Raw genomic sequence first — 19,240 nt, forward strand, 5'->3', positions numbered from 1 at the left:
TATCCTTTTGTCTTGCCTTACCTCGGTGATCCTTCAACCATACACAGACTAGAGACTTAGCTCTACTTAAGAAGTATGAAGCATTGGTGCTAGGCTAGCAGGAAGAGGGTGTGTGCTTTGTTTTCTGACTGTGGCTTTACACATCTCCAGCCTTGCATTACTCTTGGGAACCATGTACTTATGGCAAGACCGTGGTCTTGAGTGACATGCAGGAAATGCAGGAAATGTTAGGCCAGTGTTCCCCTCACTATATATATATACTCACTCAGCCCACGGCAGGGCAGCAAAGGTGCTGCTGTTCTCACAAAGCAATGAAATTGAACATGTTAAAGAATAGCACACTAGTCTTAGACCCATGGATTTATTATACCCAGTTTTTGCTCTTTTGTAACATGAGATGCTAAAATCATTGGGAGGGTCAGTGTACAAACAGAAGTTATCCCCATGTGGGGTGATGCTGAATCCTAGCTCTAATGAGTACTAGCTTTGTGAGCAAGTTAATTAATTATCTCTGGTGCCTCTATCTCCCCATTTGCCATTATCAGCAGTATCTGTGGGATTGGTGATGATATGCCTAGTACTTCTTACATTAGTCATGTGGCACAATGTCCCATAAACACCAATTAGCACTAAAAAGCAAAAAGCTTGGGACTGGAGAGACAGCTCAGTGGTTAAGAACCACTTTAACTGGATGTTAAAGAGGAGCCAGGTTCAGTTTCCAGCATCCACATGGTGGCTCACAGCAATTCCTACACTTCAGTTCTGGGGGAACTGTGTTCTCTTCGTGCTATGAGCACTGCAAGCACATGGAGCACAAACACACATGCAAGCAAAACACATAAATTTTAAAAATCTTTTTAAAAGCTTTCAAACATGAGAAACACATTTGTTTTTAAATAGCTACCAAAAATAATTCACTTATATACTAGTCTATTAGAATTAAATGTTAGGGGTTATTTTAAGTCTCTGTCTTCATCTCCCACTTGAAATCTGTAACACGAGTAATAAAACCCCAGAGGCAGATATAGGGGTTCAATCTGAAGATCAGAAAAGCAAAGCAGCCAAGTCACTAGAGAGCTCTTACCTTTATGAATCTTCAGACTGGAAACAAAAAAGAGATCCTGCCTCAGATTGAGACTGAGAGTGGGACCTGTCTCCTGTTTTATATTCCTCTCTAGTGCTGTACTATGATTAAAAGCGTGCACCACCACCGCCCAGCCTCTATGGCTAACTAGTATGGCTACTGGGATTAAAAGTGTGTCTAGCGCCGGGCGGTGGTGGCGCACGCCTTTAATCCCAGCATTCGGGAGGCAGAGGCAGGCGGATCTCTGAGTTCGAGGCCAGCCTGGTCTACAAGAGCTAGATCCAGGATAGGCTCTAGAAACTACAGGGAAACCCTGTCTTGAAAAAACAAACAAAAAAAAAGTGTGTCTAGCCTTTATCTAAAGTATCTACATTTGAATCAGATAGGAAATATTGTCCACGTCACAGTAAACTACAGATTCAGGAAACTGCTTACATATCATTTCCAGTGGCTGTCTTACAAAATATTGGTACAGGGTGAGGCTATTTAACATTCCCTGTGAGAGAATCTTCCTGATAGCTCGTAGCAGGCTGAGAATTATTACAAGTAGGCACTGTGAAGGCAAACTTTTCTCTGTCCTTTTTTTGTAAAGGTATAGTGAAGAAACAATCTTTTAAATCAATAACTATAAGAGACCATCATTTAGGCAATAGAGAAGGCAAAGGAATCCCAGACTGTAGAGCTCATTGGCTGAATCACCTTATTAACAGCTTTTAAATCTTTTACCATTCTCCATTTTCCAGACTTCTTTTTAACAACAAATATAGGAGAATTCCCAGGGCTGGTTGGTTCTTCAATATGCTGAGCATCAAGTTGCTCCTGTACCAGCTGTTCCAAAGCTTGCAGTTTCTCTATTGTCAAAGGCCATTACTTAACCCATACAGGTTTGTCTATCAACCATTTTAAAGGTAGGGCTCTTGTTGCCTTTGAAATATCAGCAGCTGTTGCGCCCTGTTCTTGTACAATCTGAATGGTCAGTGATTATTCTTTATAATAACATGTAATATTTTTCCTCAGAAACATATGTTAATTCATGGTTTGTTTCTAAGAATGGGGGAATGTTAATCTGATTATTCCATTGCTGTAACAAATCACACCCACATAAATTCATTGCTATGTTAGTCACTTATGGCTGTAATATTTTGCCCTGTCCTTCTGGCCTATAAATTCGACCCATCTCATGCTCTGCTTTACCTGAGGTAAAGTTCCAACTCCTAAAAACTGAACTGAACGTTTACATCCTCAAGAGCCAATTATCCAGATTGGCATCTAGTCAAGATTCTGACAAAATTATTGTTACATCTGCATCTGTGTCTACCAGATCTTCAATGATAACATCATTTATTCATAATTTTTAATTTTGGTCTTTGTTCATTTATGGAAGTTGGCCAAAATACTTGCTTTATGGTTTCTCCTGAATTTTTTATTTTCTCTTCTATAGCTATTTTTTTATCCAAAGCAGTACAGCTTTTTAAAAATAGGCGTTAGTTTCTTTAATTGCTCTGGGAAGGAATTTCCCCTGTGATGGCAGGAAATGACTGGACCGGATTTGGCCTTATGAGAGGCCCCTCATGGGTTTCCAGAAGGCAAAGGATTACCTAGAATATTCCTTGCTGACCTACATTCATTAGTCCAATGCCTGCCTTTGCCACACCTTTTGCATATTCCAGAAGGGAAGGACATTCTAAATAGATTATTCTTAGAAAAACATTGTTTCTAGGAATGTCTGGTCTATCCCTTTTAAGGAAATCTTGTTTGCACAATTTTATAACATTTGACATTTCGATTTTTTCCTCAAACCTATGGAAATCATCTCTCCTATCCATGCATCATCATGGTCATGAAATTTTATATTGATTGTACATCAAATCCATTCTTCCAAAGGTGCTGACCTTACCTTTAATGACCTAATTATCCTTTTGCATAGAAAATGGGCATTTTCAAAAACTAGAGATTCAACTATTATTTGTCTAGCTTCTGAATTTGGTATCCTTTTATTTACTGCTAAAGCCAATCATTGTAAGAAATCTTTAAAGACTTCTTTTGGACCCTATACCTGTATAGCTTTAGTAAATGGCTCAATTCTCTTACCTATTTCTCCAATTCTGCCCAAAGCATTCAAAGCTGCTGGGCGACATAAGTCCAGGGTGTGGCCATCGTGTACAGCTTGCCTCTCTGTAGTAGCATAATCTCTTCCTCAAAGTATTTGCTCTTGAGAGATCAAACCTCTAGCTTTACTCTGTTGCTCAGTAATCTTAGCCTCCTCTCTGAACCAGGTACTCCACTGTAATTGTGGACCGGGATCTAAAACAGCTTTAACCAATTCTAACCAGTATTTAGGGATAATTCTATTACAAACTGACCATGAGTTTAACATTTGCTTCACAAAAAGTGAATGCATGCCATATGAGACTATTGCTTTCTTGAATCTCCTTAAATCTAACATTTGCAGAGGAGACCAGTGAGCTGTAACAGAGCCTCTGCTATTTGGCAATCCCTATAAAGTTACTGGATATATTAAGGTTGCTTGAAAACCTTAGACTGTTCATCTCTATTCTTATAATGCAATGTTGAAATTGGTTCTCCATTAAATTCCTCTGTCTGGATTTGAATATCTCTGTGATCTGTTTTATTAAGTTTTTCTAAGGCTTGTATCTTAGCACTCCGATTAACAACTATTTTGGTGATAAAATAAAAATGATAAAACTGCTAATGTTCACAACTGGCATGACAGAAATTCTATCTAAATTAGATATCTTCTCATTTAATAATTTGTCGGCTCCAGCAAGAATCAGCTGGGAGTATCTGGGTAGGGCCATGAGGATTAAGGAAATGACAGACTGCAAGAAATTGAGACAGAAAACACAGGATAGATTCTGGAAACTGTCAGTTTACTCTGCAGAGCCCAAGTTTACTTCAGAGCTGACTTATACACAAAAGCAGAACAAAGCACAGCACAGTCAGTATCTGACCACAAGACCATTCCTGTCTTGAGTTAGGAGTTTCCTGTCTACCATGCATTTGCTGCTCATAAGGAGTTTCAGTTTCTATTCCAATGTTCCTAAGGTTTGGCATCAGCAGTATTCTTTCTACCAGCTAGGGTGTTCTTTTCTCATGGGCAAAACGCTCTTTGCCATGAGCTTAATCAGAACTGCCTCAGAGCCTTCAAGGATACTGGAGCAAGCAGAGCAGGCAAGCTTGAACTCAAATGACTTTGAAGTCAGAATGGGCTTCAGATGGAAACTGAGTAGTCACTTGTGGGCCACCACGATCGTTCCATTTTCAAACTGTCTAGCACATTATTATACTGAGACCCAAATACCTCCATTGTAATGTTTTTTCACACTTTTTAATATGGGAAAAATCTTTCTTTTAACTAATTCTTCCCTTTAAGAGTTCCCAGTTGTCTTACCAAATTTACTGATGATATTGTTGAAGATGTGGAAGTTTATTGCTGCTGCATAGAACAATAAAAACCGGAGGGATAGAGAGAGCAAGAGCAAGAGCTAGCTGTCTGAAAAATGCACAGGGGGTTGTTTGGAAAAAGTACATGCTAGAGGGAGTGGGGGGCTGCCTGAAGGCAGAACTAGCCAGTCTAGGACGTGTGAGTCCTATGGTCCTGTGGCATTAGGAGCTTAGGTGTTTCTGGAGTTTGGGTGGCAGCTAGAAACTGTTTTAGAGAGGCTATAACAGGAAAATCACAAACTCATTCAGGGGGGAAAAAGAAAAGAAAGCCTGACCATGTGGGGCTGCAGTCCCACGAGCAGTGCTGGCCAGTGCTGGTGGCTAAAACTCAACAGGCAAATGGCTTTTTCGTGAATTCATACCCCAAATGTCGGGTGCCAAATGTAACACAAGTAATAAAAACCCAGAAACAGATATAGGGGTTCAACCTGAAGATCAGAAAAGCAAAGCAGCCAAGTCACTAGAGAGCTCTTACTGGAAACAAAAAAGCTATCTTGCCTCTATAAATCCTCAGATTGAGGCTGAGAGTGAGATTTGTCTCCTCCTGTTTTATAGTCCTCTCTAATGCTGGGATTAAAGGTTTGCACCACCACTACCTGGACTATATGGCTGACTAGTCTGGCTGCTTCACAGTGATCTTCAGGCAAATTTTACTTTTTAAAACACAAATATACCAGTATAGAAATCTATATGCCTTTGGGGAAATTTATGATGGAGACTTGGAGTGAAAACGTGGGTCTTCTGTTTTGAATAATAACTTCTTATGTGAAACTTTGTTTTAAGTAAGCAGTTTACTTCATAAGTATCCTGACTTATTTTTTGATAAAATAGCACAATACTTATTACAAATGGAACAATTTCTTTACAGAAAAAAGAACTAAATAAACAGTGTAGCTAGGATATCCAACATTGCATTTTAATTCTTATTTTACTTATCTCCTACTCAGAGAGCAATCTAAATTAAATCAAATCACTGCTTTATTTGAAAACAGTGCAGTTTAGGCCGCACACCTTTAATCCCAGCACTCTGAAAGCAGAGGCAAGTAGAGCTCTGTGAGTTCAAGGCCAGCCTGGTCTACATAGTGAGTTCTAGGACAGTCAGTGTTACATAGAGAAACCCTATCACGAAACAAAACAACAAAACAAAATAGTGCAAGTCAAAGATTTTGGAATTCATTGCAGTTTCATGGGGAGAGTTTCTAGGCTCACTGTTTCTCAAGCTTCCTTTCTTTTTTATTCTTTATTTGCCTTCTATAATCCATCTCTTCCCCCCCCCCCCCCCGCCCAATCTCTACAGAAATCCTATATTTCTGTCATCTCTCTAAGACAGCACTGCTTTATCGGGTTGGCAGCTCTGTCATAGTGTTGAGTAGCATTTGGACATTTATCTTCTCAGCAAACATCGTCTGCAACCAAGACACAAGAGGGAAACAAGTACTCTCCAAATTATTTGAACCAGTTTTCTTTGCGTGGGTAACAGCTTTTGTACCGAGAAGTTGTTGGCAACAGAAACACAAAATCGGAGCCAAACTGATTATGGCAGCTGTGTACACTCTCTGGTACCACGCGGACACTCTGGGAGCCTTTCCATAAGTAGGAGCCCCAGGCTTCACTTAGTGTTTGGCTTGTTCCCTACCCTGGGACGGCAAGATCGGAAAGCGGAGGTTGCAAGAAACTAGTAAAAGTGAGGATCGGGAAGGGAACGAGGATGCTCGGCACGCTAGAGAGCAATGCAGACGCCTGGTGCGGGGCTGTAGGCACGGCGAGGAGCGGAGGGGGAAAACTGAGGGAGCACCTGAGCCGAGAAGTACTCGCGCTTCTGACACCTGCAGCAAAATTTTCCACGAACAGACGCGGTCCCCGGGGGCGGGGGCGGGGCGCGGGAACTAGCGGGGTCCGCCGCGATTGGTCGCGCCCCTTTCCGGCCGCCCCCGCCCCCGGGTGGGCGGGGCGACCCCGCCCCACCGTCACTCAGCCGCAGCTCCCGCCCCCGCCCCCGCGCGTCTCAAGCCCGTGGGGTTCCAGTCCCCTCACGGTCCCGCTACCTGGGCGCGCCCGGTCGGCGGGCAGCTGCGGGCCCGGCGCGGGGCGGCGGTACCGAGGGGGAGGGGGCGGCGGCGTCTGTTGGAGCGGTTCCCGCGCAGGGCCGCCGGCGAGGGCATGAACGCGGGCTGCCCTTGCCTCGCGAGCGGCGGCGGCGGGAGCGGCGAGGCGGCGGGGCGCCGCGCACAGGCCACGGCCCGGGGCGGCGCCGGGGGGCAGCGGGCCGGGAGATGAGCCTGTCGCCAGCGGCCCAGGAAGCAGCATGCACCACGATGCCACCGACAGCAGCGGCGTCCGCCGCGGTCCCACGCCCGCCGCAGACCCCGGCCGCGCTGCCCCGGGCTCTGCGGACGGGCGGCGGGCGGCGGACGGCCCGGGCGGGGGCTGGCGGGGACCCGCGGCCGTGGCCGCCCTGGCCGCGCTGGCGCTGTGCTGCCTGGTCCCGGGTTGGGGACCGGCGGCAGGCGCGGGGCCGGGCGCCTTGTTGCTGCGCCTCAGTCTGTACCTGAGCGGCGCCGCGGCCGCCTGGCTGCTGGGGACACTGATCGCGCTCGTCTGCTGGAGCCCGCGCGCCCGACCGCCGGACTTCGCCTCTTCCTGGAGCCGCCTGGCCGCGGCCGTCCGCTGTCCGCTGCGGGTGAGTACCGGTCTCGGCTCCGTCGCGTGCCCGCGGCCTCGCGCGCGCGCCGACCCCGGTGTGGGGGTGGGGGGTTCCGGGGGGCCCTCCCGCAGCCGAAGCCCGCGGAAGACTGGGCGGTGCGGGCTTGGCCACGCGTGGTGTGTTTACTCATCTCCCCCCCTCCCCCCCGCCCCAATCCTCCCGGAGCACCCAGTGATCCAGGCGGGTCTCCGATGTTGGGGTGCAGTTGGTGAGTGCTGAGAAAAATCGTGTACACAGCACCCACAGGACGCAGGCGTCGCACTCAGCACTGGTAATCATGTTTGGGTCTTCGATCCGTGGTAGTGCTGGCGAGATAACTTTCTGACGGTTTTCAGACGGGAAAACTTGGTTGGGTAGCTCACTCCGTCCCGTGTACTCGTACCTATAATGTCCAGTATTCCACCATATTGGTTAAGAAGTAATGCAGCTTAGGTTGATGTCTGATTTAAAAGGGGGAGAGGTAGGAGTTGGAGATGGACCGCCAGGAACCACTGTGGTTTGTTTGCTAAGAGGAAAAGCTGCCCTTAGCGAGGTGTAGGACATCACGGTTGTGGTTATGGAATGCGGGAAAGAACTGCCCTCCTTCGTGTGGTTCTCCTCTTTGTCTTACAGTAACCTTTCCCTTCCGTCTGTTTATAATAACCCTTTAAAAGATCTCGTTTTACTGTAACTTGGCTGATTGATAACCTCATAAAATTGAAATTGCCCTAGGACTTTGGGGCCAGGGGGAATGGCAGTGGCTCAACTTCATAAAAAGGTTTGTTGGAGTGACTGCTGTCCCCAGGGTTGCTATTTGCTGATGGCGTGAGTCGTTTACTACTTTCTGGAAGAGCTTTCTGCTCTTTAAAATTACTTCCCAGAGCCTTCAGAATGGCATCCTCACTTAGGTTCAGGACACACATTAGCAGTTCCAAAATCTAGTACTGTCTATTTTGCTCAAAACCCTTGAGTTAACGGTGAATTTTTCATTTGTAACTTAGAGTGGGTGAGTAGACATGTTCCTCCTTTCTCTCTTTCTCCACCTCTAAGAAGAAGTAAGGACCCTAAAACTTTACCTCTTTGCTTATGGATGTATAAGACACATCACAGTTCTTAAATAGCATAAGAACTTACACAGAATTCAGTTCACAATGATTGAGCATCTTTTATAAGCCGAGTCTTACATGTTCTGGAAGTTTGGACTGAATTAGAAAGCCACATAAGAGTCCATTTCACTGCAGATTATATTCCTGTGGGGGGGGACCAGGCAATAGAGAAGTCAACTTTTAGATAGGAGTTAAGTGTTTATGAAACAAACAAACAAACAAAAGAAGCCAATAGCTAAGTGGTTGGGAGCAAATGTAGAGCAAATGTAGTAAGGGGAGGAAGTGTGAATGGACGGTGGGGTCAGGTTCAAAGGGAAGGAAGTACCAACTGTGGGGTCAGGCTCAGAGTTGGGGTGTTCTTATCCACCTATCCGGGTCCCCAAACCGCACCTGAGGACTCCTAAGTCTGTTTTCTGCAAAGTGCACACTTTCGGATCTCCTGGCCCACCTTGCTGGATTGATTGATTTCTGAGTAAGGGGAAATTTGGATTCTCATCTAGAAAAATGATTTTGCAGAACTAAACAAAAGTAACAACAACAGAGTAGTACTTGAAAGGTGACAACAAGCCAGCTTGCATCAATCTGATTTCACATGTTAGCAGGGCTGGAATTTTAACCCAGGCAAAGGGATTACCGGTCAGCCTGTTTAAGAGCTTTAAATAAGACAATCAGGAAGTCAGCCAGGCAGTGGTGGCACATGCCTTTAATCTCAGCACTTAGGAGGCAGAGACAGGTGGAGCTTGAAGTCCCAGGACAGGTAAGGCTGTTACACAATGAGACCCTGTCTTGAAAAACCAAAACCAAAACCAAACCAACCAAACAAAAAAAGATAATCAGGAAGTTACTTATCACTTAAAATTGAAGTGCGTGTTAGTCACCTCATACTCCATTTTCCTTATGGTGTGGATGCTGTTTATTCAAGCCTATTGTTCGCTGTATTTGCAGTAATTGGTGTTTTTTAAACAAACATTCTCTTTTTGAATGGAAAGCTGGGAGGTGCAGACACGCGGCATTGTGTATGCTATCTGTGAGTTCCGTGGGAGTAGAATGGAAGCTGGACTCCACTGGTCATCTGCCATATGTGGAGGGGGAGGCTGTGTAGCCGCGAACCAAATGGAGACAGCGTAGCAGTGAATACTAGAGAAATTTAGACCCAGAATAAAAAAAGGAACAATCTTTTCCGTATATAGTGCATTTTGAATGGTTCACATATGAGCTAGATACCTTAAGACTGGTATCCATCTTTCTATCCCATCCTTCCCCCTTTCTTCACCTCTCCCTCTTTGACTTTCTTCTGTGGAGGACAAAAAAACAAACAAACAAAACAAACAACAACAACAACAACAACAAAAACCCTGCACATATTGTTAAAAGTAGATAGACTTGTTTTTGTTTTTGGAGACAGGAGCTTGCTATGGAGCCCAGAGTAACCTTGAACTCTTTTTATTTTTAGAATAAATTTTAAATGTAGTGTATGTGTCACATGCATGCACGCATGTGCACGTGTAAGTGTGGGTACACGTGCCTAAGTGGGGCCAATGGTCAACAGCTGATGTCTCCATCATTTGGTTGATATTATCATAACACTGAAAACTGCCCGAGTACTTTGGGGCCAGGGGAATGGCAGTGGCTCAACTTCATTAAAATGTTATCTGCTGAAGAGGTAGACCTGGAGAGACGTAGAGCCAGAGAGGATGGGAACACCAAGGAAATAAGACCTTCTAGACACAAGAGGACTGACGCACACTATGAACTCACAGAGAAGGTGGCAGCACCCACAGGGCCTGCACTGGGCTAAGCCAGATGGGTCTCCAGTGCCAAGAGGGAAGTAGACACCAGCCCCCATCCCTAACCCAGAAGCCACCTCCAGTTGACTATTCACAGTGGAAAAGTTAGTTTTCTCTGAACTAGTCTCACTGGCTATACAAGCTACACTTCAGGGCAGGCCCTGCTGCTCAGCAGTAGATGGTCAACACAAAATGAACTCAATGGTATTTTGGTAGTTTTTTTTTTTTTGTCTCACAGTGCTTTGGGCATTTTAAAATCTCATAGGCCACTTGTTTATATATTTTGGTTTCTGATTTTTTATGGGTTTCCTGTGTGTGTGTGTGTGTGTGTGTGTGTGTTTCTTATGCCTTTTCTTTGACTCTTTTTCCTGTTTCTTTTGTCTTATTGTGGTCTGTTTGCTTTTATTGTATCTTATTATTATCTTAAATGTCCCTTTGTATTTTAAGGAGAGAGAGAAAGGGTGTGGATGTGGGTGGGCCAGGAAATGGGGAGGATCTGGGAGAAGCGGGGGAGGGGAAGCCATAAGCAGAATATATTGTATGAAAAAAAATCTATGTTCAATAAAAGAATATCTTTCTATTTTGTATGTATGGTGTATGCATGCATACATGTGCACATGTATGTGTGGTTGCATTGATCCAGGTTGAGGCCAGGGTCTTACTGAAACTGGACCTACACTGGCTGGCTAGTGATCCCTAGGGACCTGCCTGTCTCATCCCCTGCAGGTTCTGTTTTCACAGGGTATATGCACCCAGCAAAGGTGATGGGAATCTAAACTCGACCCTCGAGCTTGCACAGAGTTCTCACGCCCCTCCCAGCCATCCCTCTGACCTCTGGCCCTGCACTCTTCCCCTTGCTGCAGCTGCTTAATGCGTGTTTGATGGTAGGTGTGGACCACCACACTGGGTTTAAGAGTCTTGCCATGCTTCTGGATGCTTCGTTCGTGTTCTCAGTTGTAAACTCCACGTTGTTAGGATCTATAATTGACACGTTTTGTTATTATCCCCTGTACCTAATAGGAGCTGAAGGCTGCTCAAGTGTTTGCTGATGATAATTAGGAAAACTAGGTTTATTTGTGGTCACTAAATTTGTGCTTTTCCTTTCCAGTTAATCTAGTACCTACTGGGTACCTTACAGTTGCACAGATTTTGGTTTTGCATCAGTGGGAACAACTCCTGATTAAAAGTAGTTTTCATCCCAGACAGAAATTCCTCCTCAACTGTCCATTGTATTATAATAAAGAAACTTTTCTGTTGTAAACCACATGTTGGGATGACTTCTTTCGTGGTCCAGCCATGATGGGTTTGTATGTTCTAGGATGGGGGACGTGTGGATGGGGAACGTTAGGTAGGAGGAACAGAGATATGAAAGAAACACAGACAGGATAGTACTGGGAGGGCAACTCAGTGAATACTGAATTCGCTCATATGGTTATATACCCCAATACAAGAAGTGGGTGGGGAGAAGGCAAAAGACTGCTTTAACCTGACACAAAGGACAACTAGAACAGTTACTTGCTTCAGTACTTGAGACATCAAGGCATTATTTCAAATGAGTAAAGCATTTGATGTTTTGGACAGGATCGACAGTGAACACACCCTAGGCCAAGTATTCTGTAGGCTGCCACTCCCTATGTCAAACCTCTTATTTTAAAATGAAGGAGCAGGACTAGGCTTGAATTTTCTGTCCTTTGGTCAGGATGAAGGGGATCCACCTGTTTGGGCCATCTTAATGTCCAAAATACCAAGTAACCACACCCTAGGTCATGGTGCGTAGCCACACCTGTCGTCAACAACTTTGAAGAGTAAAAATAAGCTCCAACTCTCTGACCTTTCGTCAAGTGGAATAGGCTCACATCTTTTGTGCTTTCTCACCTTTCAGGTTAAGAAAGTTGATCCCAAAGTTTCGATAATTGGTGCCTGGGTCCTCAGTAGCAGTTTTTAGACCAGTTTTTCTAAAAGGGCTGTCATCGTGTAGTCTTCCTAGTCCAAGGTGTAGTTCAGTGTTCTGCCAGTCCATTTAACCTGTTGGGATTGAGCATTCCCTAGCCACAGGTGCTGGCCGGACCCTAGCACTTGGTCCAAGCAAGACAATAGCAGGAGAAATGGGGCAAAAATGAACCATTTAAAAGCTTATTGCTGCAAGGAAATACAAAACATATCTTCCTGTAGTGAGAGAGAGGAACATAGCTTACATTTTGATGAAATATGGAGATTTCATCAAATATGTCAGTCAGCAATGTTTTTTTCACCTTTTCTGTCTCAGACTCTGGATTTTTCTCTTTTGTTAAATACAATTTACTAACTATTTAAAAAAAAACTCATTGTAAGTTGAACAATTTATAATAGCATAAATGTATAGGGCCCAGAGTTATCAATATGCTTTTTGGACACAGTGTGGACTGTTGTGCTGATGTGATAAAGTAGTTCACCTCCTCTAATGTTTTCTGCTTGATTTATACCATGTGAAGATGAATGGGCAATTAATGCAGCTTGAAGGATAGCATAGCAGCGTCCACGGAAGTCGGGTGTTGTAGCATGTGGGAAACAAAAGGCTGTGGCCGTGTGAAGAAGGCGCTAATGGAAGACCGGAAAGTTCCTCGGACAGAAAAGTGCAGGAAGTTTGTCAGATGAAGTCAATAAGCATTTCTGAATATTGAAATAGAACTCACACTCTGCTCTTGTTAGGTCGGGTTTTTTTTTTTTTGTTGTTGTTGTTTTATTTATTTATTTGGCCTGCTGAGTTGCTCAGCGCCAGGACATAGTATGCTCTCGGTAGATGTATTTTGATAAGAACAAGAGTTAAGTATTTGATGACATTTTTTAGGTTTGAAAGTTCACCCAGCTTCCTAGCAAAGAGCGAGAGCCTTGCAATAGTAGCATTAAGAGCCTGAATTACTGTCTTGATGAGTGCTTGGCTCTGTGACATTGGGAAGATGGAGATAAACAAGAGTACTCCCTGTGCAGCCCTCTCAGGCCCAGTAGCATTGACTGGATGGAAAGGCAGATGTTCAGAGAGACAGTAAGAACATTCACACAGCTATCCACTGCCCTAGTTGGCTTGGGTCAGAATGCTAGGATTCCTAAATGGGTTCTTTTACTAATACAAATGTTCTTTGAGTGAAACAAACTTAATTTAGTTACTTGAGAGGAAAAGGAAAGAAACAGGAATTAGAGAGACTATACATAGCCCTTTGTGGCTTTCCTTTATTATACTAATGTGATAAACAATCCTCAATAATTTGATAACAGATAATGGCATAATATAGTTACTGTCCTGTTCAGAATATTTGTTCACTTTTTAGCTGAGGGAGTTTTGAGTCATGGTGACCAGTAGGGGAAAATGTGGCTTTTTAAAAATGACTTTTAAATCTTAGGATTGATATTTGGTTTACAAAATACCAATTAAAAACGTTTAAATCATAGAATCCTGCCTAGTTCTTTGTGGCATCAGGGATACTGCACTTTAAGTTCATGCTCTTCATAATTTCAGGTATACTTTTTATAGGCTATACAGTCACATGATTAGTAAAAGCATATGGAAGAATAAACTGTGTGCGTGCGTGTGTGTGTGTGTGTGTGTATGTGTGTGTGCGCGTGTGTGTAGGGAAGCTTCCTTATATAAAGGAAGGCACCGGCAATAGTTTCTATTCATCCTTCCAGATATATTTTAATGTATAAACAAGTACAAATATGTATTCAAGAAGTGTTGGATACCTATCATGTCATGGTTTATGAACAGCAATTGCGGATGTAGAAAGATTATTTTCCTCTGCTAGTAAGGAACTCTTCTTTAAGATTGATACATATGAAATGAAGTTACATATGAATAATGAATAACTTCAAAATCGAGCGATATGGCACATGGAATATAAAAGGAAATGCCAATCAAAGGCAGCAAGCATCCTTGGAAGTGAGGAAGCTGCGCCTGAATTCAGCAGCACTGTCTAAAGGGAGCATGTACATTCTCATCACTTCTTTTTTTTGTTGGTTTTTTTTTTTTTTGTTTGTTTTTCGAGACAGGGTTTCTCTGTAGCTTTGGAGCCTGTCCTAGAGCTAGCTTTAGTAGACCAAGCTGTCCTCGAACTCACAGAGATCCGCCTGCCTCTGCCTCCCAAGTGCTGGGATTAAAGGCGTGCGCCACCACCGCCCGGCTCTCATCACTTCTTAAAAGAATCCGGGAAACTGTTTCGGAGACCAAGTAGTGAGACCATTTGAGATTTGCGCTGTCAGTGAATATATCCGGTAAGTCACAGGAACCAAGACTGGAAGATAATCTTAGCCGTGTGGAAGTCCATTAGTGAGAGTAGAAGTCTAGTCTGTAGGCCTGGTAGCTTTTGACACTTCCTGGTACAGGAGTGATAACATTGGAGGTAAGCTATAGAAATGCCATACACATGTGATTAGCCTTAAAAGGAGAACTGCACCGTGGGCTGTTGTGCTGAAACAGTGAGGAGGGATACTAAAGCTGCGGTGCTCCCCAGTACTGGCTCAGGCCTGTGGTCCCAGCACCCCAGGGGCCTCAGCCTCCAGAGCCAGTCTTGAGTGCATACTGCGCTCCAACTAAACCAGCCTGAGATACAGAATGAGTTCTGAGGCCAGGAAAAAAAAAAGTAATCAAGGCTTTTCTTAGACTTTATTAGATATCACTAGTTACAGGGCAGGTTGATTTAAGAATATTGTCAAGAATTCTGCCATTCCTTTTAGCCAGTATTCGATACCAAGCAAACTAAGAGTCCCTCTGCCTTGGTTAGTTTTGTTGTCAACAAAAAAATTTACCTTAACCAGACTGGCCCGTGGGCATGGCTGGGGCATTTTCTTGTTTGCTGACTGATACAGGAGGGTCCAGCCCGTGGTGGGTGACCTCCCTGGGCAGGTGGACCCTGCTGTATAAGAAAGGCAGTTGCCTGTGATCCTGGAAAGCTAGCCAGCAAGCAGCATTCCTTCATGGGCTCTGCTGCTTCAGCTTCCCTTGATAATAGACAGTAGCTTGTGAACCAGATGGGCCCTTTCCTTCCTCCATGCTGGTTTTGGTTACTGTTTTATCACAGAAGCAAAGGGTTGGTCAACTAGAACACCCACTGCCTACACTTCAGTACGAAGGTTGAAGTCTGGGGATGTTAGTGTTCTACTATGAACCTTCTCTTAATTCTGGTCATTCCCTGCGTGTTTGTTTCCAACTCTAGAATCTTAAGCAGCTTTCTTGTTCGGGGAGTATGCAGTGATGTCACCTTGGTAATTGATGTTGCTAGCTTAAAAATGCTGTAGGGTTCATTTCTAAACTATATCACACTGGGGTAGGCAGTGTCCTAGATTTTCTTTAAAAATGTATGTTTTCAGTTGTACCAAAAAGGTGACTCAGCAAGTCTGCTGCAGAGGGTACAGGCTTCTGAAAATGAATAGTGTCTGCTGAAGGCTGTTAGCATTCAAATGACTGCATAGAAACTTGAGTTTTTGCAACTGGACTTTTAAAAGAGAAATGCAAACTTAACAAGCTTAGCAAAGTACTGTTGATTGGTTGGATGCAGAGGTCAAGAATTAGTCTTCCTTAGAGACCTTATGTATACCCTGAGTGCCAAGTCCAAGTCACACCCTTGAGTCCTGGGTTACAGTCCCATACTTATGCAAACATGGTAGAGCTTTCCAGAAAACTTGATGAATATGGGTGTATTTGGGTAGACTTCTGGGGTCATGTGCTGCATTTGGGAGCTAGGCTTTTAAGGGGGTACTTGATCTTAGCCTGGGGCTAGCCTGCACTCACCAGCTCCTTTAGGTAGTAGTAGCCTGTCATTGCATGTGTGTTGGCCTGGGGATTTCCTGAATAGCAGGAAACTAGATGTGGGAAGATGCATTTGATTTAAAGTGAGGTGCCTCTGGGGCCGAGGAGGAAGTGACTTGGACATTGATAAAATAAAATGAAGACTTGTTTTCTTTTTTTTTATTTTATTGCTTTGTAAATAATACCATTCAAAATTTCCACTTCCTCCCCTCCTCCCATTTCCCTCCCGCTCCCTCACTCACTCTCCTCCCTCCCCCTCCAGTCCTAAGAGAGGGCAGGGTACCCTGCCCTGTGGGAAGTCCAAGGCCCTCCCAGCTCCATCCAGGCCTGGGAAGGTGTGTATCCAAACAGACTAGGATCCCAAAAAACCAGTACATGCAGTAGAAACAAATCCCAGTGCCATTATCATTGGCTTCTCAGTCAGCCCCCATTTTCAGCCACACTCAGAGAGTCCGGTTTGATCACATGCTCGTTCAGTCCCAGTCCAGCTGGCTTTGGTGAGCTCCCATTAGATCAGGCACACTGTCTCAGTGGGTGGACCAACCCCTCGCGGGCCTGACTTCCTTGCTCATCTTCTCCCTCCTTCTGCTCTTCAACTGGACCTTGGGAGCTCAGTCCAGTGCTCCAATGTGGGTCTCTGTCTCTATCTCCATCCATCAACATCCATCCTGATGAAGGTTTATGGCAATATTCTAGATATTCATCAGTGTGACAAGGCCAGTTCAGGCACCCTCTCCTCTACTGCCCAAGGACCTAGCTGGGGACATCCCTGTGGACACCTGGGATCCCCTCTAGAGCCAAGTCTCTTGCCAACCCTAAAATGGCTCCCTTAATGTAGATATCTTCTTCCCTGCTCCCATATCCACCCTTCCTCCATCTCCACCCTCCCAATCCCCCAAGCTCTCCCCAATCCTTCCCTTCTCTCTCCCCCTTTTCCCTCTCCCCTTCCCCCCACTCCACCCTCATCCCCATGCTTCCAACTTTTGCCTGGCGATCTTGTGAAGACTTGTTATTTACCTTAGTTGAATACACCTTTTGGAAAATTAATTTGCAACTTTTATTTCTTTCATAAGTAGATTAACTTTATTTCTCACCTTTATATGGAATATAATAGCTATAGGCTTTTGCTATCTTCTTGTAAGTAGTACCTCACCATCTGATCCTACCCTTACTCCTCCCCAACACTCCTACTCCTCCCCCTTCACCCTTACTCCTCCCCTTCACCCTTACCCCTCCCCCTTCACCCTTACTCCTCCCCCTTCACCCTTACTCCCCACTTCACCCTACTCCTCCCCCTTCACCCTTACCCCTCCCCCTTCACCCTTACTCCTCCCTCTTCACCCTTACTCCACCCCCTTCACCCTTACTGTTTTCCCTTTAGCCATCTACATTTCTGTGAGTTAGTTTCTCAGTTTCTTGCTTGATGCAGAGCCCAAGGAAAGGGCATTTCTTGGTGCTCCACTGTCTCCCTTCCCTAGAGCTGCAAATGGGGTTAATTCTGGAGACAGAGGTGGCTTCTTCTCCTTCTCCTCCTCTTCTTCATCTTCCTTTTTCTTCTTCCTTTTTTTTCCCCTGAGCTATTTTTAAGACTTGATAGGAGGTAGGAAGGTTGTCGTGTTTCTTTCACTCAGCAGCCTGAGACCCCTGACATCTTGCAGACTCGCCCTGTCTTTTCATGTCCCCACCACAGCAACTGCTAAGCCTCAGTTGGTCTGTCTGCCTTTGAGTGGGCTGCTTCGTTAATTTATTCTTTAAAAAGACAGGCCTATGCAGATCCTTCCTCAGTAGCAAGTTTAATTAAAGCCTGTCAGCAGCTTCCTGTTGTTATTCCTAGCTCTAGTCTGAACTGCGGCAATTGTTTCTACTCTAACCCCAGTCTCAGTGTCTAGCGCCTCTGACCGGTAGACTGTTGGCTCTTCTCTTCAGCGCTGCTGTCTCTCTGGTACTTGTTCCATTTTCTGCCTTCAGCCCTCAGCATTGCTTGGGTAGAGTTTCCCCTGGATTTACATGTTCAGTAGCACCAAATACTTCTCGTGCTTATCACAGTTTTAATGTTTGTTTGTTTTCTTCCCGGAGTCAGGGTTCTCTAAGTAGCCCTGGTTGTCCTGGAACTCTCTCTGTAGATCAGGCTGGCCTCAAACTCAGAGACCCACCTGCCTCTGCCTCCCAAGTGCTGGGATTAAAGGTGTTCGCCTCCACCGCCCGGCTCACAGTTTTAATATTACACCCTCTGGGAGTAGTCCTCTGTGCTTTATCATTAACCCTTGTACTCTAGGCTGGCAGGAACTCGACTCTATTATCTTTAGTACTTAGTAGGAGACTTGGTAGATGAGGGATAAACACTTCTGGAAGGAATCAGTACATCATGGGCAGTGAGAGAACAGGCTTTAAGTTAGCACTTTTTTTTCCCTCAGATTTGAACCATAACAGTCAGTCCTATGCTCTAGAAGTCTTCTGATAAAAGTCAGGTTCCCAGACTGTGATTCATTAAGGTTTATTTCTGCGAGCCACTTTCAGGTTTACCACAAAAACAAACACGGAAGGACCAGAGCCAGGATTGGTGGTTGTTTTGATGCGGCGAACCCCCCTGGCCAGCAGGGAAGAACGACCACCGAGTCGAGGATTCTTCTCAAATCACGCTTTATTGGAGCCTCTTGGTTGTAGGGAGAGCAGGAAGCGAAGGGCCCGGAGCACTAAACGGCAGCCGCTTATATAGGGAGAGCGGACACGGGTCATGCCTGGATTGGCTACTCACTCATCTTTCCATGCCCCCGGCCACGGGATTGGCTAAGATTACTGCGCACTACTGCGCATGCGAGAGATTCCGTCTACAGCCTTGCCATATATGGAGTTGTTTACTCGGTGGTGCAGGGGCTCAGCGCCATCTTGTAATGGCGGCTAGCAAACCGGCTCCCTGCATTTTGAGGCAGGGTTTCAGGCTATAGTCTAGGCAGACTTGAACTCCCGGGTTTACTAGGATGTCCTCAAACACAATGTCCTCAAACTCAATGCAGCAATGTCCTACCTCAGCTTCCTGAGTGCTGGTTTTCCAGGCATAAAGCATCACACCCAGCTAATAAAATATGTTGTAAGCATGACTGATTCCTATCACCACTTCCTTTTTTAAACCTTAAAGTGATTTATTATTTTAAGAAGTGGCAGATAATCTCAAGGCAAGGCAGGCTCAGTGGAAGGCACAGCTCCACCTCTCTGTGCATCCCTGGGCTCGCCTACTCATGAGTCAGTCAGTTCTTGGTCAAGTGACTGTATCTCTTTTATTAACCTCACGGGATAATAATTGAAAGGAGCTGGAAAACGATTGGAATGGGGGAGCAA

General features: G+C 45.0%; 1 protein-coding gene across 2 annotated transcripts in view; it reads left to right on the forward strand.

The window, feature by feature from the left end:
* Window positions 1–6,854: 6,854 nt before the first annotated feature.
* The window catches only part of Snx25 (sorting nexin 25), a 100,821-nt gene continuing 88,435 nt past the window's right edge, over window positions 6,855–19,240 (forward strand). For both annotated transcript variants that reach the window (XM_038328028.2, XM_038328029.2), the window contains exon 1: window positions 6,855–7,229. In XM_038328028.2, the coding sequence (XP_038183956.1) occupies window positions 6,855–7,229 (375 nt within the window). The remainder of the gene's footprint in view (window positions 7,230–19,240) is intronic.

Source organism: Arvicola amphibius, chromosome 4 (genome assembly GCF_903992535.2).
Source record: "Arvicola amphibius chromosome 4, mArvAmp1.2, whole genome shotgun sequence".
Classification (NCBI taxonomy): Eukaryota; Metazoa; Chordata; class Mammalia; order Rodentia; family Cricetidae; genus Arvicola; species Arvicola amphibius.